At 36.5% G+C, this 24,433-nt stretch overlaps 2 protein-coding genes and 1 long non-coding RNA gene across 6 annotated transcripts; all 3 read right to left on the bottom strand.

The window, feature by feature from the left end:
- Nucleotides 1-8,978: 8,978 nt before the first annotated feature.
- LOC132599612 (uncharacterized) lies at nt 8,979-10,684 on the bottom strand. 3 transcript variants are annotated; one of them, XR_009566894.1, is made up of 4 exons: nt 10,359-10,684; nt 9,964-10,098; nt 9,725-9,870; nt 8,979-9,607 (listed from the first exon to the last, which is right to left on the bottom strand). XR_009566894.1 is itself a non-coding variant. In XM_060312928.1 (3 exons), the coding sequence occupies exons 1-3, from the start codon at nt 10,400-10,402 to the stop codon at nt 9,045-9,047; spliced, it is 753 nt and encodes a 250-aa protein (XP_060168911.1). In that variant the 5' UTR covers nt 10,403-10,682; the 3' UTR covers nt 8,979-9,044. The 3 variants fall into 3 exon arrangements, 1 of the variants encoding a protein (XP_060168911.1); XR_009566893.1 differs by having other exon boundaries at nt 9,964-10,683; XM_060312928.1 differs by lacking the exon at nt 9,964-10,098 and having other exon boundaries at nt 10,359-10,682.
- A 374-nt stretch (nt 10,685-11,058) lies between these two features.
- On the bottom strand, nt 11,059-18,082 carry LOC132643531 (uncharacterized). 2 transcript variants are annotated; one of them, XR_009583643.1, is made up of 2 exons: nt 15,864-18,082; nt 11,059-11,669 (listed from the first exon to the last, which is right to left on the bottom strand). XR_009583643.1 is itself a non-coding variant. In XM_060359970.1 (2 exons), the coding sequence occupies exon 1, from the start codon at nt 15,217-15,219 to the stop codon at nt 13,678-13,680; it is 1,542 nt and encodes a 513-aa protein (XP_060215953.1). In that variant the 5' UTR covers nt 15,220-15,847; the 3' UTR covers nt 11,059-11,669; nt 11,799-13,677. The 2 variants fall into 2 exon arrangements, 1 of the variants encoding a protein (XP_060215953.1); XM_060359970.1 differs by lacking the exon at nt 15,864-18,082 and adding an exon at nt 11,799-15,847.
- A 1,417-nt stretch (nt 18,083-19,499) lies between these two features.
- LOC132643532 (uncharacterized) lies at nt 19,500-21,294 on the bottom strand. Its single transcript, XR_009583644.1, has 2 exons — nt 21,013-21,294; nt 19,500-20,071 (listed from the first exon to the last, which is right to left on the bottom strand). It is a non-coding gene; the product is annotated as an uncharacterized LOC132643532 (long non-coding RNA).
- Between the last annotated feature and the right edge of the window lie 3,139 nt (nt 21,295-24,433).

Here is a 24,433-nt window from a genome sequence, read left to right as displayed (position 1 = left end):
TCTGTACAAATATAAAAGTAATTTTGCCGTGATTTTTATATATATTGTATATCAATGAGTACTCTTTCCATAGAAATTGTAATCTTGTGATTCCAACGCTCGTACTCCGAGTTATGAATTTTCTCCCACCGAAGCGCGAAGCTGAAAAGTCGAACAAGGCAGAATATAAGCTAACTTTGGAGAATTACCTGTACAAATCTAGACGGAATTTGGCAGTGATTTTTATACATATTGTATATCAATGAGTCCTCTTTCCATATAAATTGGAATCTTGTGATTCCAACGCTCGTACTCCGAGTTATGAATTTTCTCCCACCGAAGCGCGAAGCTGAAAAGTGGAACAAGGCAGAATCTAAGCTAACTTTGGAGAATTATCTGTACAAATATAGAAGGAATTTGGCCGTGATTTTTATAAATATTGTAGATCAATGAATAATATTTCCATATAAATTGAAATCTTGTGATTCCAACGCTCGTACTCCGAGTTATGAATTTTCTCCCACCCAAGCATGCAAATCTGGAAAGTCATTGCGGCAGATCCATTGATCAACTTCAAAAATTAATTCAAGCCGATCCTGATGGAGTTTGGCTCTAATATTTTGATATGTAGCCTCTTTCGAAGTCTAGTTTCTTCAGAATCAAGAGGATCTCCATTCCATCATTCCTACATCAAAGAATAAATATTTTTACAAAGATGCGCCAAGTACTTGATCGCCGAAGTTTGGAAAGGAATACCCCAAGAGTCAACCTCGCCAAGTCGCAATGACGATATGCACCACATAGTTTCTCTCCAAGCTTCAATAGGGGATGCTAAACGCTGCCAAAGGAGTGCTCCAAGTGCTTTTTTACCGAGCCGCAAAGAGGAGACAGCTTCATCTACTTCAATGCCAAATATGGGACGAAGAATTCACCATGTACATCTTCGACAAACTCAAGAAGAGGATGCTCCATGATTCATGAGCTTCGTCGCCTAAAAAGATGCACTGGTTCGGCGCCAAAGCCGTAATTGCAAACGAAGGTATACCAAGTGGTTCTTGGCCAGTCATTTAGCCATCACTTAAATCTCCTTAGTTTGATAGCGAAACACTATCTTGAAAACCTACAAAAAAAAATCTTGAGCTCTCAGTGCCAATGGCACGACGCTTCAATTTGGCACGATAGACATGGATTGAGGCCCCAATATCACGAAGCTTTATCTTGCGGCCAATAGTTTGATCTTGAATATCAATCTCTCTGCCACTAATGCTAAGTCGTCTTGGCATGTCCATTGGATCTGTTGTCAAGAACTCAACTGGCGAACTTTACCAAATACGGAAAGGGGAATAATCCAAGTATTGAAACATCCATTGGGATGAGAAGATTCGGTGGGCGCGACTTCTCGATGAATTACGGACTTCAACAGAGGGACGTCCATAACAGTGGCCTTTCCTGAGAAGTTGCTCATGACGTCTTTGGTCTCTTTTTTAGACCATTCAGCAAGATGAAGCGTAGAAAGCTCTCCGTCAAGTGAGAAAGCACCGATCACTGGAGGTTGAACCTCTAAGGCAAGGACTTTGGCGTTCGAATTTCGTTTGTCGCTCACTATCTCTAGATGAGGACGTGGCGTATCGCGATCACGAAAGTGCATCATATTTGTTTAAATTTAAAGCCGTACAGATGCGCCCAAAGACCTGCAAAAGAAATAAAAAAAGGGATAGGTAAGTTTCGTAGAACATGTCCAAAGCCAAGAAAGCAAAATCAGATTCTGTGGCTGTTTAAAAAAAATATACCTGAGCCAATATAGAAGCAATTTGATTGTGGTATTCGTATATGACGTAGCTCTATGAGTCTTCTTTCCGACGCCGCAAACCGTTCATGATTGCGATGTTCCTAAGTCAAGATATAAGATTTTTCGTCAGGACGCACAAGACTAATAAAACCAGCGAATCAGAATTCAAGGTCTGATTCTCGATCAATATCTGAGCAAATATAGAAATAATTTGGTCGCGGTTTCCGCGTACGATGTATCTCTACGAGTCTAGTTTCCGAAACATCAAGCGGATCATGATTTCGACGTTCCTACATCGAGATATGAATTTTCTACCACAGACATGTAGGGCTGTGAAGAAAGCGACGAAAATTCATGTTGAGGGAAAATTACCTGATAAAGCGATGGGTTCGAACCAACTTGACAATGCTACAAATTGATGCCCAGCCACCATGAGAAGGCAGGATATTTATAGATGTCAAACACAAAGAAATCCTTGTACTAGTTGGAACCGAATTATGGAAAGTTTAAGTTTATACATGGAAAGTTTGAACCTATGGAAATTTCATATGTTCTCCTAAGAAAATAACAAAAATACCATGCAAATATGGAAAGTATGGAAAATATGGGAAGCATGAAAATATGGACGTATTGGCTGCTTGAAAATGGGGCTGTTTGAAAAGGAATCATAACTTGAGCTAGTTATGAAAATATAGACGTGTTGGCTGCATGAAAAATGGGCTGTCATAACTTGAGTGCCTAAACTAGCAAAAGTAAAAAAGAAAGGAAGCTACAGGGATTTATCTTAATACAGATTTTGCCCGTTGTGTAGTTTATGACCCAAAACAAAATTATGATACTTCTTAAGTCTTGATAACATTTGCTGATAAAGAACTTGATTTCCTCAGCTATCAAATGGCAAGGAGTACCATACGATATTTCCCATCAACTGGAAACGCCTCGAAGTGCCTAATGAGTTGGCAAATGATCGAAAGTCAAGTGGACCTCTTGCAAATTAGAGAATGCCACCACCTAAAAACTCCGACGATCAAATTGCGGTGCCATCAAAGAACTTGACCGAGTTATTGTCAAGTCTCAAATATTTTGCAAAAAAGAAATCAACTACATGGAGTAAAAAAAAAAAAAAAAAGTTTGCCGCACGAATGCTTCAAGTCTCGTCTCTAAAAGACCTGACAAGTCATGCACCTCAACAAGCCTTGAAGCAGGGGGCATTTGTAGATGACGAAATTTTATTAAAAGTAAATTCACAAGAAATTAGAATTATATTAAATCCAAGATATATTCGTCCGAACAAATATTATGGGCTAATATAATTGGATTAATTGCTCAAGTCCAATTGGTATGGATTTAATTGAAAGACCAATTCAATTGGGCTAGCTAGTCTATCTTGTCGGACTTCACATGATGAGCCCACTCTATTAGCCCAAGGTCCATGCCACGTGTCAAATGACGTGGCGCGCCAAGTCAAGTCAAGGACCAATAAAATCATGCCACGTGCATAAGTGACGCAGCATGTCAAGTCAATAGAAGAACCAATCAAATGTCGCCAAGTGTTCAAATGACATGGTTCAACCAATCATATACAAACCCTAGCTCTCCCCTGCAACTATAAATAGGGGTCTTCACAAAGCCAAAAGAAGAGGAAAATATACATAAAGAAGCTCTCAGCCGCAAGTCTTCCACATACTAAGAAGTCTTCGCTCCAAGTAGTGAGCCGCAAGTTTCTATACCCCTACGTTTGTGATTAAAGCTCGGCTCCGCATTCGTAGTGAAATCTCAACAACAAGTAATCCGTCCATTCAAGAACAAGCAAAGCCCTTGATTGACGACCGTATCGTGAGGAGAAGAATCAGAGGATTACATCTTTTTTATTTAAGATTTCATAAAGATTGTAACCCCCGCACAAATTCTTGAAATCAAATATTACTCTTTGTCGCTATTTTTCTTGTCTTGATTACTATTTTCAGGAACGAAAGATTAGTCGCTACAGTAGTAAAAACATTTTTAGAAACATGTATTCAAGAAATATCCTTAAATGGGAGACTCGGAAGTAGTTTGAAGCCGGATTCATGGAATAAGATTATACTTGTTCAATAATCTCTCAGATAATAATATTGTTGTTTGAGTTAATATTTTATCTAATATTTTCTTGATATAATTTTTAATTTCTTTTTATTTGAATTATATATTTATTATGTTGAAATATTGATATATTTATATATAACATCTTAATATTTAAATGTGCAAAAAAAAACAAATGGAGCCTTAGAGTCCTGTTTTTCTGCAGTTACTTCTCAATTTTGAAAATTAGTTTCCAATCTTAATTTATCTGACTTTAGAATTAGAAAAGAAAATTTCAAGTTTTAACTGTGTGGGCAAGAAAGACGGAACCGAAAGCGCAGATTTCTCCACTGTCTCTCTAAAAAAAACTGTGTTTCTTCATTCTATCTGTTTCCCAAATTTCTCCCCATTTTCCTACTGTTTTTCCATTAATTAAATTCCACTTTTCGAATTCTACAATGTGTGATCTTTCTATTTTGATCAGTTTCGTCGATTGAATTTTGATTTGGGGAATTTATTGGAAAAAAATAATATGGTTGAAGCAGTGGAGAGTTCAGTGCATGTAAATGGGCTCGCTCAGTTACACAGTCTTCAATGTGGTTCTTCTTGGGGTTTTGACAAGCTATTCATTTGGTTCTTAAAGCAATGCGGGATAATACTGAAAATTAGAGTTTTACTTCCTTATATGATGATTTCTCCATTATTTGTAGTTTAAGTTGTAAAATTTGGCTGCAGAAATTCACCTTCATCAGCCAAACTAAGGTTCATGTTGTGCAAAGGTGTCAACACTCAGATTGCAACCGACCATAAATTCCATTCTCACTACAGTTGATTCTGCAGAATGAAAAGGTAATATACTCGACTTCTACATTTATTTCTCCCTCTAAAAAAAGCAGCTTATAAGCTGGAAGCTGTTTTCAGCTTATAAGCTGCTTTTGAATAAGCTAAGTCAAATAGGCTCAATTACTTTTTTTAGCTTGTTTTAAGCACAAAATGGCTTTAAGCTGGCCAGTCAAATACTCAAAAAAGTTGAAAACAGTTTATAAGTTGTTTTCAGCAACTTATAGCCTGTTTGGCCAAGTTTATAAAAACAGCTTATTTTAAAAAGTACTTTTGGCTAAAAGCATTTTGTGTTTGGCCAATTAATTTAAAAATTACTTTTGAGCAGCAATTAGTGTTTGGCTAAGCTTTTAAAAAGTGTTTTTATGTGTATTTTTCTCAAAAGTACTTTTCAAAAAAGTACTTTTGGGTTTTTAGCTTCTGAAAAACTGCTTCTGCTACTCCCCGTGTTACACCTCGTGGATTTTCGCGTCGTTGTAAGCAAACTAACGTGAGTTCGGAGAGGCCATGATACCCCTATAAGGTCAAGGAAGACTTTTAATAAGTGTTAGACAAGTATTTAAAGGTTTCGGGATCAAGCGAATCGAAGAAAATGGATTCATTGAAAATTTGGAAAAAACTTGACAAAATTTTGACGAAAATTTTGGTCCAACTTGTCAGGGGCATATCTCCTAGAATATGAGGAGTTACGAAGCCCATAACCTATGTAAATTGAAGTTCGGCGAGTCTTCTTTCCAATACAACTGACGGATCATATTTCTGTGAAATACGGAGGGAAATACGGGCCGTACAATAAAGTACGTCCCGCACTTTCTGGGCGTATTTTGCCCAGAATTTCCAGAACTTGAAATTTCAGCCCCCCAAAGTACGTGATACTGTTCATCACGTACTTCAAAGTACGTGATGAACATTAACACGTGCTATTCCCGAGATTTCCAGATTTTGGGGCGTTGGAAAAAAAAATTCCAACTTTTATATACCCCTTCCCACGACTTTTGCCTCATTTTTCACCCAAATTAAAACCCTAAATCCTCTCAAAGCTCCCATTAACTCACCATATCAACACAAATCCAAGAGAAATCAAAGATTAAACACCAAGAATCAAGAGAATCAAGTGTGTGGATGCTCACTAGTGTTGGTGGAAGCCAAAAATTCTCTTGGAATTGAAGTTGGGTTTTTCTCTCAAGTAAAGTATTTTCATCTAAAGTCCATTCCTACATCACCATAGGTGAGTTTTGTATTCATTTCATGTTATTAAGAATATTGAGTGGTAGAATGATTTGGATTGGGGAAGAAAGTAGAATATGAGGCTCAAATGTGGAAATAGTGATATCCATGAATAGTAATTTGACTTGAATCATAATTCTTGATATGCCATGAGTATAATCATGTTGTGAATGATACTAATGATGTTGAGGAAGTATTATATGAAAATGGCTATGGTGTTGCATTGTAGATATGGTTAAGTACGACTTTGAAAGGGAATTTTAAGAGTTGAATAATGTTTAACTTAAAGAAGTTTATTGATTATGATATTATGGGTGTTGCTATCGATATTTGGGAGTTGTTTACCATATGGAGGAAGTTGTTGGAACAAAAGAAATGCTGCCCAATTTTTGTTAGCTCTTAGCCATTTTAGTTTAGACACAAGTATGCTTCCAATTATCGAATTTTAGTACAAAATCTCTTGAATGTAGAATCGTGAGCTTGGAGGGGGAAACGTTTAGTCGATAAAGTTAAAGAGACGTAAAGGTATGTAAGGTTAGTCCCTTTCTTTCAAAGGCATGACTCCTATACTATGATTCCTTTATATTTCCATGACTTTCTCGTATCCCAAAGTTGAAGGCTAAAGATTTCTAAGAGCTTCCTATGAGAAAGAGAGGAGATATGTTCTATGATAATGACGATGATTATGATAATTTTATTCATCGAGATTCTAAAGCTTATGAAATGATGCTATAATGAGACCAATGATCCTATTGCATGATTTTCTTGATATTACTCATTGTTGATAGTCTCACCTCATAATACTATTTCCTTCAAGGTGAGACATGGCGATCATGATTGTTCCATAACATAATCGGAGGTTACCGACCTTACGTCACTCCGATAGAGTTGTAGCTTTTAATTGGACTCTCTTGCATGCTTATTTTTATGTATGATTACACCGTGCCTAGTTGGCCAGGCAGACACCACTTCGGTGGGCGGCTTATGGATGATGATAGTTACACCGCGCCTAGTTGGTCGGGCAGTCACCACTAGTGGGCGGCGTGAGATGATTAACCCGGACGCGAGAGGCCCGGACGCGGGCTAGTGATGATATTATATTATGTATGTATGAAAAATATTTTCTTAAAAGGTTAAGCATGCATGGTATTCACCTTAAGGGGCAATTTGATATACAGGTTATCTCTTTCCCTCATGTTTCCTTATTGCTTTACTACATTATGGTTCATGCCTTACATACTCAGTACATTATTCGTACTGACGTCCTTCCTTTTATGGACGCTGCGTTCATGCCCGCAGGTAGACAGGGAGACGGACCGGATACCTAGGAGCTCTATCAGCAGTCGTATAGGAGCACTTCACTTCTTCGGAGTTACCGCTTGTTGGTATATTTTTGTGTACATATTTGGGGCATGGCGGGGTCCTGTCCCGACCTTATGATTCTAGTATTCTAGTAGAGGCTCGTAGATACATGTGTGTGGGTAGTAGATGTCTTATGATCCTATTAGTGCATATTCTGCGCATCATTTTGTAGCCTTGTGGGCCTATGTATATGTATATGTATATATGTGTTTGGGAAGTAAATGAAGGTTGTCTCGTAATGGGTTTTACGATGAGAACGGTGTATGTTCAGATTGAGTGTGATGACAAGTGAGTTAGGTGGTGCTCGGTAGGGTAGCTCCGAGTACCCGTCATGGCCCTCTAGCTGGGTCGTGACACCTCAAAAGCACTTATTTTCTCCCAAAAGCTTGGTCAAACACCTCACTTTTTTTAAAATAAGCACTTATTGAAAAAATAAGTACTTTTAGGAGAAAAATAAGTTTGACCAAACAGGCTATTATAAGTCAATCCAAACGGGCTCTAACATTATTCTTGACACAAATTTAAAAAATCACTTCTGAAAACTTGTGAGGGATAATATTTTACCTATTTCCTTGCCACCCCCCATATTATCATCTGGAGATTAAGCCGCAATATATCTTTGTCTGAAAACAGTACAATTGATATTGATAATTTAGTAAAAAAATTTAAATAAGTTATAGCTCACCCTTTTTGTTAACAAAAGTTAGATTGCAATCTTGAAAGAAATTGTGTGGGAACAAATTGAATACACTTCAACCACAATTTTTTAACACATCAAAATAAAATAGTCTCTAAATAAAACATCAAAATTTTAACACAATTTTTTAACACATCAAAATAAAACAGAAAAACCAAAAGAAATAGAACTAAAAACAACCCACATAGTCTCTAAAATAACGCAACAAGTAGAAGTTTTAACTAGTGACATTAGAGAATTAAAAAAGACAGTAGCAGAACTAAAAGAAATCACTCTTTCATGAGTAGACCAACATTAGCTCAAGAAGAAGCCTCAAAATTAATAGAAAAGTCTATATCTTTACCAGCAGACTATAAAGATTATATACCTAACGCTAAATCGGACCAAATAATAATACAACAAAATATTACTATTATTTCTATTTTCTTTATTATTAGGCAAATATAGCGGAAGACTGTAATCATGAGTTCGAACGAAATAAGGGATTGGATAGTAATGCATGTTTCTTTTGTAAATGGTATCCTATATATATATATATATATATATATATATATATATATATATATATATATATATATATATATATATATATAAAGTTCCTACAGAACACTTCAACCATTGCTAATGTACAGTGCATAAGAAAACAAAAGAAGTTAAAGCTTGTAGCATTCCAATTTCAATTCCAAAGAAAAAAAAATGGAAAGGAAAGGCGAATCATAGTCTTTTATATAAGAATTAGTATATTACAAACGTAGCGGAAAGAGGGAGAGAGACGAAGAACCGAAATAATTCTGTTTTGTCCGCTGTCCAGTAATTTAGCCCATACGACATAGTATAAATTAGAGTAGACTAACAATTATTAACACTTCCCTTTTCAACCATGAACACTTTGAATGACATAGGGCCCTTTGTCACTTTTAAATCTAGGGTTTATTTGGTTTGAGATTTTCTGCGGCAATTTTTTTGCTCTCTACAGAGCAAGAATAAGGAGGTGAATCAAAGACTCATCACATGACAAAAAGAAAGACAACAGACTAACTTATAATATATGAGATGCTAAAGATTTGTCCTTCTACAAACGCCTTCAAATCAGCAAGGCAGCCGCTCCAGCTCCTTTTTAGAATGGGCAGGTACTTCAGGAGCACAATATGTCACGTATCTATAAAAACTAAAGCCTACGCAGAAGCTCAAAGCCAAAGCTCTAAGTAACAATTCTACGTTCAGCATGTAACCAAGAACCGGCATTAGTAATCCTAACAATACGTCTTTTCCTCCAATGTCATAGGCTACGTGCATGAAGTGCGCAAAGGTATAAAAATATATTGTGAAGACTAGCAATAGCAGGAGATACCCATAATTGAATTCAAAAAGGTGATGCAAGGCTGCTGCTATTATCATAGGGATGACCTCAATCATAAATTTCGCCTTGGCACCCATTAACTTGAAAGGCATGTCGCGATACCAATAAACAATCGAGTGCATCAAAATGAAATGAGTTATTAGGGCCCCGGTAGAGAAAATCACGTGGAGAGCCGCCAAGGTCATGCTACGACTTAGATCAACCATAAAATTAGATAGAGCAAGGCACATGCAAAACCAGGAAAGATTACCAAAAATAGACCACCATACATCATTACCATAAAGGGTACGCCCTGAAAGAGGAAACACAAGAAAAAAGGAATTCAGCATCTCAAAAAAAAAAAAACCACAACGTTGAGCACACCAAGACAATGAAAAAGCACAATCTGGAGGTGAGTGAAAAGACTTACCACCATGGTCGTGTGGCCAGGCCCACCTAAACTTTTTGAAAGATGAAACCATGGCGTTGAAGTTTTGAGAGAAAAACGTCCATATGCCGAGGAAGAGGCTACGGGGAGAGAGTAGGAGAACTTCTTCACCCAAGCGGCTGCAGATACTGTCAACAAGCAAGAAAGAGATATATATATATTTATGTGTGTAAGTCTCACTAGAAAAGGATAGAGGATATGTCTGTTAATTAACAAGATACCTCAGTTATTCAACAAACGATTTGATGCCGCTGCTAGTAAAGTCAATTTGATTAGCCCCAATTAGTAGGGTTAATTGGGGCTACCCTCCCCAGATGGGTTTCTATGTTATTGTAGTCCAAAATTCAAAGTCTTATCTGTAGGGTACAATTCTTGTAGTAACACAACAAACAAATTGCAAAAAAAAAAAGTTGCAACTTTTTTTATTAAAAGAGGGATGTTCCTCCTTTAAAGAGAAATTTGCGAAAAAACAGGAACCAAGCTTGGATATTTTTTGTTTATTAAATAATCTTCAGAAATTTGCAAAAACGAGGATTAAAAAAAAAGGTTCTGTTATTAGGGTTAAAAGAAGAGAAAAAAAAAACAAATAAGGGAGAGAGAGAGATGATGGGCATACCTGATTGATAGATCGGAAAGATCCATATTAGTTTTCATTATCATCCAACACCAGCACCAAGATAACCTCAAAAGCGAAACTATTTTTACTTATGACTTTAATTTCCTTCCGAGAGAGAGAGAGGGGGCGGGCGGGCGGGTTATGCTTACTTATAACATGCTAGTGTTTTAGGTTAAAGTCATTTACACCTCCAATTATTTTAAAAATCAAATTTTTCTTCAACTTTCAATAATAAATATTTTCCCCTTTGTCATAATTAACTTTTTTAAATGCCTATCTTAACCTTATATTATCAACTTTTATTTTTATTTTTAATTTTATTTCTATAAAATCATGATATTTTTTATTTTTTAAAATTTATGTAACAAATTTCTTATAAAAAATACATATTATTTTCTAGGAAAGAAAAAAGTGAGAAATACTAATTGAGTATATAGGTTAATGATGTTCTATAATAAAATAAATTAGCAAAATAAATTATTAAAAATAATCAAAACTTTAGTACTTATTTATACAAGTGAAAAATAACGGGTCATTATGACTTCATAAATATATTTCTATGTGGGTTATGCAAAAACAATTAAAAATAGAGGCAAATTTTTAAAATGATTTATTCATACTGTAAATGAATTTTATCATAATTTAAGAAATATTCCATGAGTGACAACCAAAACTTATTTATTTATATAAACAATAGAGATAAGAAAGAAGTGAAACTTAAATATATATACATGCGCGTACATACATATATACATACTTACTGCATATAATATTGAAATAAAAAACATCAAAAATAGCATTAGATTTTGTTACAAATTCATAAAAGTATTATTCTACTTATAATGTTAATGAACTTAAATAAGAATTTATAAATACCTAAATTTAAAAAATAAATATTATATATAATATAAAAATGTATTATACAAATGGAGGATTGAAAAAACAAGGGTGAAACAAGGATTTAAAACTATGGTTGATGCTGCATATTCCAGAGAGAAGATTTTCCCTTGCTATACTATCTCCAATTCAGAATGGCTTTTCCATAATTCTACCTTGTTGTCCATTAACATACGCTGTTTTCAACATGAAACGATCCTGTAACTAATCTCATTGATCAATAGACATATCATTCAAGTTAAAGATCAATGGAACTGATAAATCGGTGACCGATTTTTCTAGTAACTTTTTATATATCTGGGAACTGACTTGCCTGTGGATACTTGAAGAAAGAGTTTTAGGTTGTGACATTGTCTTGCAAAGTTCATAAGGCGGCTAGGTCCTCCGGTGTCGATATCAAGTGCAATATAATACCTGCAAATTTCATCAAATCTTCACTAAATATACTTATATACACTTGCTTTATGCATGAGAAAATATGGACATATACTACTCCAAAAGTAAATTTCCAACAACCCTTCATAGTGGTATTAGCTTAATTACCTGAAAATGTTCTGGATGAAGGGCTTAACGTCCATCTTGTAAAAGCACAAGTCACTTCATTGTTTTAAGTAGAAATCTTTCACGATAGTGAGTAATCTTGGATTTTTTTTTTTTCAAGTTCATGAAGAACTATCTGTTGATGTGAAATATTTCTAATTCATCAACAACAACAACAACAACCCAGTGAAATCCCACAACGTGGGGTCTGGGGAGGGTAGAGTGTACGCAGACCTTACTCCTACCAAGGTAGGACGGCTGTTTCCGAAAGACCCTCGGCTCAATAAAAAACATAAAAAGAGGTCAGATAAGGCTAAGAGATTCAAAGCGATATGGAAATGAAGTAACGCAAGCGACACAGATAACATAGAATAATCAAAGCACAGGAAATAACAGATAATAGCATAAATCAGAGCACAAGAAATTATACTACGATAATGCGACTACTAATAAGACAGGAAAATGAGACTATCTACTAGCCTTCTACCCTAATGTGGGTCCTTCAAACCCTCCTATCTAAGGTCATGTCCTCGGTAAGCTGTAACTGCGCCATGTCGTGTCTAATTACCTCTCCCCAATACTTCTTTGGCCTACCCCTACCTCGTCTGAAACCATCCATGGCCAACCTCTCACACCTCCGCACTGGGGCATCTGTGTCTCTCCTCTTCACATGCCCAAACCATCTCAATCTCGCTTCTCGCATCTTGTCTTCCACCGAGGCCACTTCCACCTTGTCCCGAATATCCTCATTCCTAATCCTGTCACTCCTGGTGTGGCCACACATCCATCTCAACATTCTCATCTCAGCAACTTTCATCTTTTGAACGTGAGAAATCTTAACTGGCCAACACTCCGCCCCATACAACATAGTCGGCCTAACCACCACTTTGTAGAACTTGCCCTTAAGTTGTGGTGGCACCTTCTTGTCACATAGCACTCCGGAAGCAAGCCTCCATTTCATCCACCCTGCCCCAATATGATGTGTGACATCATCGTCAATCTCCCCGCTGCCTTGCATAATAAACCCAAGATACTTGAAACTACTTTTCTTCTGGATGGCTTAGGTACCAAGCCTCACTTCCAAGCCAGCCTCCTGAGGTGTTTCACTAAACTTACACTCTAAGTACTCTATCTTGGTCCTACTCAGCTTAAACCCTTTAGACTCCAGAGTTTGTCTCCAATCCTCCAGCTTAGTGTTAACTCTGCTACGAGTCTCGTCGATCAGGACTATGTCATCTGCGAAAAGCATACACCATGGCACCTCACCTTGAAGTTGCCGCGTCAATCCATCCATCACCAAGGCAAATAAAAACGGACTAAGAGCTGATCCTTGATGCAACCCCATCACAACTGGAAAGTGCTCTGAGTCTCCCCCTACTATCCTTACCCTGGTTTTGGCTTCCTCATACATGTCCTTGATCACCCTAATGTACGCCACAGGTACACCTTTAGCCTCCAAGCATCTCCATAGGATCACTCTTGGAACTTTGTCGTAAGCCTTTTCTAGGTCGATGAATACCATGTGTAAGTCCCTCTTCCTCTCCCTATACTGCTCCACCAGTCTCCTCACAAGATGGATGGCCTCTGTAGTTGAGCGTCCCGGCATGAATCCGAACTGATTCTCTGAAATAGACACGTCTTTCCTCACCCTCATCTCCACCACCCTTTCCCACACTTTCATAGTATGGCTTAGCAGCTTGATACCTCTATAGTTGTTGCAACTCTGGATATCTCCCTTGTTCTTGTATAGAGGGACCATTACACTCGACCTCCATTCTTCAGGCATCATTGCCGTCTTAAAGATGACATTAAACAACCTAGTCAGCCACTCCAAACCTGTCGGGCCCGCACTCTTCCAAAATTCCCCAGGAATCTCGTCAGGTCAGGTCGCTCTTCCCCTGCGCATCCTACGAACAGCACCCTTACCCTCCTCAACCTTAATACTCCTGCAATACCCAAAATCGTGACGCCTTCCTTTATGTTCTAAATCTCCCAACACAATGTCTCTGTCCCCTTCTTCATTTAAGAGTTTGGAGAAGTATGATTGCCATCTCCGTCTAATGAGAGTCTCCTCTACCAATACTTTGCCATGCTCGTCCTTGATGCACTTCACTTGAACCACATCACGTGCCTTTCTCTCCCTCGCCTTGGCTAGCCTGAACAATTTCTGATCCCCTCCTTTCTCTTCTAGTTCAGCATAAAGGCGTTCAAAAGCTATCGTTTTTGCCGTCGAAACCGCCAACTTCGCCTCCTTCCTCGCCATCTTATAAAGTTCCCTATTCGTCCACTGCTCCACCTCATCCTTGCTTTCTATCAACTTCGCACACGCCACCTTCTTTGCTTCCACCTTCCTTTGAACTTCTCCATTCCACCACCAGTCCCCTCGATACTGGCCACGACTACCTGTCGAGACCCCCAACACTTCCCTTGCTACCGCCCTAATGCAACTAGCCGTCCTATCCCACATACTTGTCGCATCCCCAGTACTATCCCAGGCCCCCATAACCTTCAATTTCTCTCCCATCTCCACGGCACTAGTCGTAGTCAAACTCCCCCATCTGATCCTAGGTCGGTCATCCACGACCCTCTTCTTCCTCGTCATCTTGATCCCTAAATCCATCACCAAGAGCTTATGTCGGGTTGTAAGATAGTCGTTCGGAATGACCTTACAGTCTTTGCACAGACCTTTATCGTCCTTCCTAAGGAGTAAAAAGTCTATTTGGGTCTTAGCCACTGAAGTACGGAAGGTTACCAAGTGCTCTTCCTTCTTTGGGAAACTCGAATTGGCTATCACCAACCCGAAAGCTCTTGCAAAATCCAAAAGTGAGACTCCTCCTCCATTCCTGTCCCCGAAGCCAAAGCCTCCATGCACATCATCATAACCTCCCGAAATAGGCCCGATGTGCCCATTGAAATCACCTCCCACGAATAACTTCTCGGTAGGTGGTATGCCTCTCACTAATTCGTCCAAATCCTCCCAAAAGCGCCTCTTCTCCTCCTCGCCTAAGCCCACTTGCGGCGCATATGCACTAATAATGCTCAAAGTGAGCCCTTCAAGGACCACTTTAATCGACATCATCCTATCAGTGGCTCTCCTAACCTCTACCACCTGGTCCCTTAAATCACTATCTACTAAAATGCCCACCTCATTTCTATACTTCGACCAACCAGAGAACCACAGCTTATACCCATCTACCTCTTTAGCTTTAGGACCTACCCATTTAGTCTCTTGGACACAAGCTATATTAATCTTCCTCTTCTTAAGAATCTTAACTAGCTCTATGGACTTCCCCGTTAACGTCCCAATGTTCCAAGACCCTACTCTCAACCTAGAGGCCCCTTTAACCCACTTACCCCTCCTAACCCTCGCTCCCGTCCCCGAACAAGAACATGACCCTAGTCTACCATCACTAACCAAAGCCATGAAAAAAAGTATGAACTAATAAATTATTCAAAGGTCTAAAGTCAGCAAAATATAACTACAAATGTATGGACAAATAATGGATATGACAACCGGAGGTACCAACTCCAGTTGAACTGAACTTGGTTGTCGTCGGAAAACACTGTTCACGGTCGAGTTACTGTTCACTGCCGGAAAAATGTTCACAAATACCTGAAAGGGAGAAGAGAATAGGGGGGAAAAAGAAGAAAAGAAAAATAAAAGAAAAGGGGAAAAAGGAGAGAGAAAGAGAGGGCTGGCCGGAAAAAGTCGTCGGCGATGGCGCAGCGGCGTACTGGCAGCGCCAGAAGCAGATTACAAAAGGGGGGAAAAAAGGAGAAGAGAAGAAGAAGAGGAGAAGAAGAAAAGGAAAGAGAGAAGAAAAGTAAATCTAGCCGGAAAAGTGGTCGGCGTTACCTAGTCGCCGGCGTTACCTGAACAGTGGTGACGTATGGTCGCGGACGGAGTGGCGGGTGGGCAGATCTAAGAGAGAGCAGAGGAGAGAGAAAGAGCAGGATCAACCGATGCCTCAATATTTCTAATTCATCAACGATACTAAAAATGTTTGGATATAACCAAAATGGCCAATAAAATTAAGAATTCACAAACATTTAGCTTGCGCAAAATACCTCGTTAATCTGACAGAAAATTTTGCTTTCATCAAATCCACTTATGATGAGATTTCCAAATCTGACATCCAAATATTATGTTTGGATGATGTTGAACAAATCAGTCTCTAAGGAAAGGAAAAAGAGGAAAGTTGAAGAGGATTTCCTGAGTTTCTTGTGACATTTACTGAGTTTGATTTTTGTTTATAGTAACTACAAACGAACAAGCAACTGTAGCTCTGTCTATTATCCGGGAACGGATCAACCAATTCGACCTTGTCATGGTTGATATCAACATGCCAGATATGGACTGCTTTGACTTCAACAAGTCCACTCAACTCATCAAAGACATACTTATTATTTGTAAGACCATTTGTCAAAATCTTCATTAGTGTATGTTGTTCATTGTGCACTAGTTAGAAGTGTATTTAGATGTATCACTATCACACATGATTATTGAACTTTATCGATTATTATAACAATAAAGTCAAAGCTAATTTGTTTGTCACATTATAGTAACAGACTTTACCTACTACAACGAAAAAGTTACTAAATTTTACTCACAATTACAGTAAAGTAACAAAATTATTTTTATCACATTAAATTATATTAACTGAATTTGCTCCATACAATTTTCACCCCTGATGTGTGCTTTCTTTTGTAATTTGCACTCAATCCTATTATTTTTAATGATTAGCACCCTAATATTTTAAATTTTTTCCAAAATAATAAAACCACTCTTTCCTTGAATTAAGCATGAGGGCAACACATGGAAAATAAAACAAATGGTGTAAAATAAAAAAGAGGTGAAATATTAAAAGAAAATTCTCGTCTTTCTCCCTCATAGCCACCCCTCAATAAGAGTCGTCCCTCAATGAAATTGCTATTTTCTTACTATTCGAGCAAGGAAATTGTAGTATTCGTTCTATTGTAATTCCTTTTTTATTCAGTCACATTTTTCTTTTCAAACTCGATATACAGAATCTGAAATGAAAACTATTTGTAATAACTTTGAAGTACATCATTTGAAGATTATTAACATGAGTTTTTTGTATGAAAACCGATCTTACTGGTTAGATTTTATTGAAAATACATAGACAAGGGAAAGTTATGAGAAAATCAATTTTGTAGTCGCGAAATGAAAGAGAAAGGAATGAGGAGGCAAGAAAGCTTTACGATTAAAAAAATGGAGGAAACAAGGAAAAAGAAATGAAAATTCTACTATATACGAGGAGACTTACATAAATAAAATTTGCATTTTACTTGACACCATATTCATTTCCTAATGGATGAAAAAAGGTAAACGAATCCAAAGATCAATCCTTGTTTCTAAACAAAAACTAATTATGCAAGTGAAAGTTCATTACTTTAATGTGATTTACGATTACATTGGTGAAAATTCTGCGACTCTATTTTTCTACTAGATAAAGTTCAATTACTTTAACTTGACAAAAATAGTTTGTGACTTTACAATCTGCTATGATAGTAGGTGAAGTTCAGTTATTTTAATGTGACAAAAAATAGTTGCGTGACTTTACTACTATAATGGATAAAATTCAATGATAATATGTGAATGTACCCGATTTAAATTTAAACTTTGACCAAATTTTATTAGGTAAATTCGTAGTACTTAGAAGAAAAAAATTTAGACTTATAATATATAGTTTCTAAACCCATAAGTGTTACCTGTAGTTTCCATGTTTAAATATGTTTCTTTCAAAAGTGATGTATTTATCAACATCCCAACTTTGCGCAAGAATTTTGGATACCTCGCTTGATGTTTGTTTTTGACTTCTCATTTTTGGTTTAATGATTTCTCCGATGGTGAAGAGGGAAATGGAAATGGTCGAAGAAGCAATGGCACGAGCGGCATGTTTCATTTTATGAAGCCCAATTCATCAGAGAAACTCAAGAATGTGTGGCAACATGTGTAGAGGCACAAAAAAAAGTAAGTCAAAAATCAGAACACAACAAGGTTAATTAAGTTGAAACAATGGACAATACATCTTGTGCTACAAAACTGCAATACAGGAATGGAAAAAGCATAGCGAATTCTTCAGAGACTTATCAAGATCAAGCAGTAGGTTCATTACTAGAAAAAGATGAGGCAGAAGGGTCTAAGAGAATGAGAAGTACTAATGAGGAGACACAAGTTAAAAGTAGTGGTTCATAAAAAGAGGAGGATCATTCTTTGGTTTCAAAAATAACTATGGAAAGACCACATTAGTACTTCCATACTTATTTTTGTAACCAAAGAATGATCCTCCTCTTTTTCTGAATGACTACTTTTAAAGTGTGTCTACTCATTAGTACTGCTCATTCTCTTAGACTCTTCTGCCTCATCTTTTTCTAGTCATGAACCTACTGTTTGATCTTGATAAGTCTCTGAAGAATTCGCTATGCTTTTTCCATTCCTGTCTTGCAGTTTCGTAGCACAAGATGTATTGTCCATTGCGTCAACTTAATTAACCTTGTTGTGTTCTGATTTTTGACTTACTTTTTTTTGTGCCTCTACACATGTTGCCACACATTCTTGAGTTTCTCTGATGAATTGGGCTTCATAAAATGAAACAGCCCCCTGTGCCATTGCTTCTTCGACCACTTCCCTCTTCACCATCGGAGACATTACTAAACCAAAAATGAGAAGTCAAAAACAAACATCAAGTGAGGTATTCAAAATTCTTGTGCAAAGTTGGAATGTTGATAAATACATCGCTTTTGAAAGGAACATATTTAAAATAGAAACTACAGTTAACACTTATGATTTTAGAAACGATATATTAGAAGTCTATTTTTTTCTTCTAAGTATTTCAAATTTACCTAATATAATTTGATCAAAGGTTAAGTTTAAATTGGGTACATTCATGTATTATCATTGAATTATTGTCCATTATAACATTAATTATCACGTTAAAATAATTGAACTTTACCTACTATAATAGCAAATTGTAAAGTCACAAACTATTTTTGTCACGTTAAAGTAAATGAACTTTACCTACTAGAACTGTAAAGTCACAAAATTTTCACCGATGCAATAGTAAAATCATATTAAAGTAATTGAACTTCTACTTGCATAATTAATTTTTATTTAGAAATAGTGATTGATCTCTGAATTGTTTTTTACCTTTTCACTTCCACTAGTAAATATATATGGCATTAAGTAAAATACAAAAATATTTGTGTAACTCTCCTCTTATATAGTAGCATTTTCCATTTCTTTTTCCTTGTTTCCTCCACTATTTTGATCCTAGAGCTTCCTTACCTCTTCATTCCTATCTGTTTCATTTCTCGTCTATAATTGACTTCTCACAACTTCCCTTGTCTATTTATTTTTAATAAAAATCTAATAAAAAAGATAGACTGTCAGACAAAACCACACATCTTAATAATTTTCAAATGATGTAATTCAAAGTTATTACGAATACTTTCCTTCAAATTCTGAATATCAAGTATTGGAACAAGAAAATATGTGACTGAATAAAAAAAGAACTCGAATAGAACGAATACTACAATTTCTTGGTTGAATAGTAAGAAAATAACAATTTCTTTGAGGGATGACTCTTACTGAGGGGTGTCTCTGAGGGAGAACGACGAGATTTTTCTTTTAATATTTCACCTATTTTTTGTTGGGCGCTATTTATTTATTTTTTTTGTGTGTGTTGCCCTCATGTATAATTCAAGAGAATAGTGGTTTTATTATTTTTTAAAAATTAAAAGATTAGGGTGTTAATCACTAATAATAATAGGATTGGGTGCAAATCACAAAAGAAAGCATACATCAGGGGTGCAAAATGTAAAGAACCCTACTTTTCTTATATAATGGGTAAGTTCGGTTAATTTAATTCAATGTGACAAAATTATTTTATAACTTTACCGTAATTGTGAGTAAAGTTTAGTAACTTTTTCCTTGTAGTAGGTAGAGTTTGTCACTTAATGTGACCAACAAATAAGTTTTGACTTTACTATTATAGTAGATAAAGTTTAATAATCATGTGCGATATTAACATATTTAAATACAATTCTGACTAGTGCATACTAAACAATATACAATAATTAAGATTTTGAGAAAATGTTCTTACAAATAATAGGTGTGTCTTTGATGTTGAGTAGACTTGATGAACTCAAAGAGTCTATTTCTGGAATGTTGACATCCACCATGACAAGGTCTAGTTGGTCGATCCGTTCTTGGAGAATGAACAAAGCTACAGTGGTTTGTTCGATCGTAATTACTGTAAATAAATATCAAACTCAGTAACTATCACAAAAAAATTATATATGTTGTGAGACATTTTCACAATAATTAGTGGCCCACCTTGCATTTCTTTCATGTTATTACACGGATAAAGGTAGTACGGCGTGATTGATAGTATTACATTGAAAGCATGAATTTAGTGAAGAAAGGACTTTCAACAAAGGTACATATTGACTCACCTCAATATCTTCTCCCAAGGATAAGTATGATCTAAAAACTAAATCAATTATTCATAATCTTGTTTCACATTAATTCACGTTATTAAGAACCCAACATTACGTAATTCAAGTTCGTCATTGACAACTAATCCTTTAATTCTCCTTATAATTTCGTAATTCTTCTCCAATAATTCAACCCATAACATTAATTAGGTTAATGAAACTATTGACATCAATAATTAATCAATATCCCTCTTATAATTTCATGATTCACCTCATTCCATATTAACTTTACCTTTAATTTAATATGTCTTTTCTAATTATTTTAAGGCATCATCTCCAACATATGTCTTTGATACGGCGGTTTGGGTGACCCTACCTTTTTCATACACAAAACATGTAGATTACAAAGAGTGGAGGAGGACACCAACCTGACTTCCTTATTTAGAATCTATAAGGCTACAACTAATAGTTCGCAAAAATATTTATGGAACTTACTAAACAAGATGACTTTCATAAGTTTTAATATGTTTGTTTAATCAATGATTTAGTGGTGTGTCCCACCCATTAATATATTTCTATTTTGTATTCATTCCATTAGTAGAACAAGGGAGGACGAACTTGCCTTTTCAACAAAAACCCTAGATCGAAGATTAATGGGTGTCTTTTAGATTTAATGAAAATCTTTAGAGATTCACGAGTTTTGGTGTCAAAAATTGAATTGAGAAGGTGTTAAAAAAAATAAAAATAAAAATCTTACCTCAGGATCACCGGGGGGTTGGGGTCGCTCTCCTCTCCCAAACTGACTCCTAGTAGAGATCTCTCTTTCTCGTATTTTGAGAGATGAGCGAGCATCTAAGAAGTGAGATTTAAATAGAAGTAGTACCGCTCAAGCTTCAACGCCTCCTTTCATCAGTTAGATTGCTTGTTTCCATTCATTGAAGATTTTATATATCTACAAAGGATGGTAAGACTAATTGGAGAATATAACCCTAAGACCCCCTCTCCAATAATAAAAATGTAGTACAGGGATCCTGTGCTGTAGAGCCGCCAAAATGGATTGGCCCTTGAGGCCATCCCAACCCAACTCGCTATTAAGGTAGGGTAGGGTTGGGTCGAGGTTTTTTTAATCCCATTTGAAATTGAGGCTTATAAGCCCAACCCAAGTCAACTTGTTGGCCCTTGAAGCTTGACCGGGGCTGGACCAAGGCCGGCCCGTGGGCCAAAAAGCTATTTAATTTAAATTAAAACTTTATAAGAAAATTGTGTAAAAGGAATAAAAACAAGGAATCGTGATTTCCAAATAAGTCTTAGTATCTTACACAATACTTTACTTATTTAGCATTAAATCCTAATCACCAAATCTAGAAGTTGCATTCATGATTGCGATTTAATATAGATTAAAAATTAAAAAAATGTAAAAAATAGGAATAGCGTTCACCAAATATCTTAGTATGTTACACAATACTTTACTCATTTAGCGTGAAATTCCTAATACTAAAATTCATAATCACCAAGTATAAAAGTTGCATCCATCGTGAATTTGTCCGAAGACTTATTGGTACTCAAAATTGGTTGCACGACTTTACCCAAATTTAAAGTGATAATACTTTTGTAATATTATTAGTTTTTGAAATATATTTATTCGATAATATCTAACGAATTAAATTTGTAAATGAATGTAGACGAAGATGAAGATATTAATATGATAACTTTACCACAAACGGATGTAAATGTGCTTGACGGTGTGCTGGTGTTGAATATGCTACAAGTTGTCGTAGAATTATGTACTTCCATATAATCATACATTAGAAATGTTAAAAATTGGCATACTTATAGGTTTGAATTTAAATTGAAAAAAATATCTTATAAAGAAAAAGATTGGAAAAAAGCTGAAGGGCTAGCCCACCCCAGCCTGCTGCCCTTTTAGGGTTGGTGTCACGACCCAATCGGAGGGCCGCGACGGGCACCCGGTGCTAACCCACCTAGGCACCTCTTAACATACTTTCACATTTATCTCTAGGTGAGCCACATAGCTAAATCATACTTTCTATCCATTATTCATACTAATTCCATTGAACAACAATACATGTTTATATATATATATCACCGTTTATAGCAATGCCCATAGCAATGTACATAAGCCGAAGAGGCTAACAAAATGACATCCAAAATATAGGTCGGCAAGGCCAAATACATCTAACCATATACACATGTCTACGAGCCTCTAAGGAGAATATGTCATATCACATAGGCGGGACAGGACCCCGCTGTGCTCATAATTATGTACACAAAAGAATCAATACCAAAAGCCGAATGAAATGGAGCTCCGCTATGCAGTCCTTAAGAAATATAGCTATGGATCAAGCCTGTCTCCCTGGCCACCTGCGGGCATGACGCAGCGTCCACAAACAAAAGGACGTCAGTACGAAGAATGTATTGAGTATGTAAAGCATTATCAATATCATTATAGAAGCATAATAAGCAACATAAGAAATAGCATAGGATGGGAGATAGTAGTATCATCGTCATAAGCACTTACTTTCTTTTCATAGGGACTTTCCATTTCTGATGCGAGATTGTGTACATATACCCGTATCCGTATCTGTATTCATATCCGTACTCATTTACATTTCGTACCCATAGTCGTATTCGTATACATACTCATATTCATATCATATTCGTATTCATACTCATATCTATATCGTATACATACTCATATCATATACATAGCATTTACATAGCATACTCGACCACGAAGGTTCGGTGTTTCGCGTACCCGACCATGGCTAGGCTCAGTGATTATACATACCTGGCCCTACCAAGGCTCAGGGTTACACATACCTGGCCCTACCAAGGCTTCAGGGTTGTCTGTACCCAACTGCAGTGGTGCGCACGCATCGTTATATATATATATATATATACTTATATTTTACCCGGCCATATAAGCTTGGGGTTTCATAATAGCCTCACGTAGGCACATGCACATAAAAGCTCATAAGCATCTTTAGCATCACTACTATTATCATCGTCATCATTATCGTCATTACCATTATCGTTGTCATTATTATCGTCATTATCATTATCGTCGTCATTATTATCGTCATTACTATTATCGTTGTTCGTTATATCTATCCTTAGAGGATCATTCGTCATATGAGGAATTTAGTACAATCGTAACATATCGAGAATCATACGCTTAGTAGCTTTTGAAGATAGCATCATTTGGAGGACATCATAGGCTTATAGAAGATTAGATATTCGGCCAAATAACCATGCCTTATGAAAGAAGGGTTAGCCTTACATACCTTTCCGTTCAACTATTCTATCACTTGCACATTCTCCTTCAATGCTCACGTTGCTACCTTCATTAGAGTTATACTATCATTAGAAAATCGATAGCTAGCATACATGACTAAAGCTAGAGAAAATTGGATAGCATCTCCTTTGTTTATACGACTTCCCCTATATCATATATCAACTCCCAAACGTCAATAATACATTCACAATATCATAACAATAGTCTTTATTCATCCACATTATCCATATTCCTCAATTCACCTCCAATCATCCATATCCATGGTCATAACACACGATTACATTCATTCATATACAATGTCTATCCCATGTTCTTAGAATCATTTATAACATAACCATATCACACCACATCAAGAATCATGACTCAATTCAAGCTATTACTCAAAAAGACACTATTCTCACATTCATGACCCATTTTTCTATATCCTTCTACAATCCAAGTGTTTCAACTTTCAAATACCTTAAACAACATGGAAATACCATAAATCTTACCTTAGGTGGTGTAGGAATGAACCTTGGGTAGAAATACCTCACTTGAGCAAAACCCTAGTTTCACCTTCACTTGGATGAACTTTAATGGGTTTCTTACACTTGATTCACTTAGTTTGATGAATTTGATCACTAATATCTCTTGAATTATTATGGGAGAAGTGTAGAGAGATGTTTTAGAGAGAAGGGGTGTGAAAGGGAAATGTAATGAAATAAGACTTGGTCCCTTATTAATACACAAATCTGATCCGTCGGGAAATTATACAGACACTTATACGGTCCGTATAAGTGACCGTGAAATCGCCCCTTTAACACTCGATTCTGTGACCATTTGACGACACTTTATACGGGCCGTATAATTCTATACGGTCCGT

This window comes from Lycium barbarum, chromosome 6 (genome assembly GCF_019175385.1).
Source record: "Lycium barbarum isolate Lr01 chromosome 6, ASM1917538v2, whole genome shotgun sequence".
Taxonomy (NCBI): domain Eukaryota; kingdom Viridiplantae; phylum Streptophyta; class Magnoliopsida; order Solanales; family Solanaceae; genus Lycium; species Lycium barbarum.
Note: the sequence above shows the minus strand (reverse complement) of the source record. Positions and strands in the feature narration are given on the sequence as shown.

Bases quoted from the DNA above. Each gene is read 5' to 3' on its own strand.
- LOC132599612 (XM_060312928.1), bottom strand. From the start codon at position 10,402: ATGATAATGAAAACTAATATGGATCTTTCCGATCTATCAATCAG. The intron at 9,871-10,358 runs GTATGCCCATCA...GCTTGTTGACAG, and splicing joins CTTTCCGATCTATCAATCAG to TATCTGCAGCCGCTTGGGTG. The intron at 9,608-9,724 runs GTAAGTCTTTTC...TTCCTCTTTCAG, and splicing joins CTGGCCACACGACCATGGTG to GGCGTACCCTTTATGGTAAT.
- LOC132643531 (XM_060359970.1), bottom strand. From the start codon at position 15,219: ATGGCTTTGGTTAGTGATGGTAGACTAGGGTCATGTTCTTGTTCGGGG.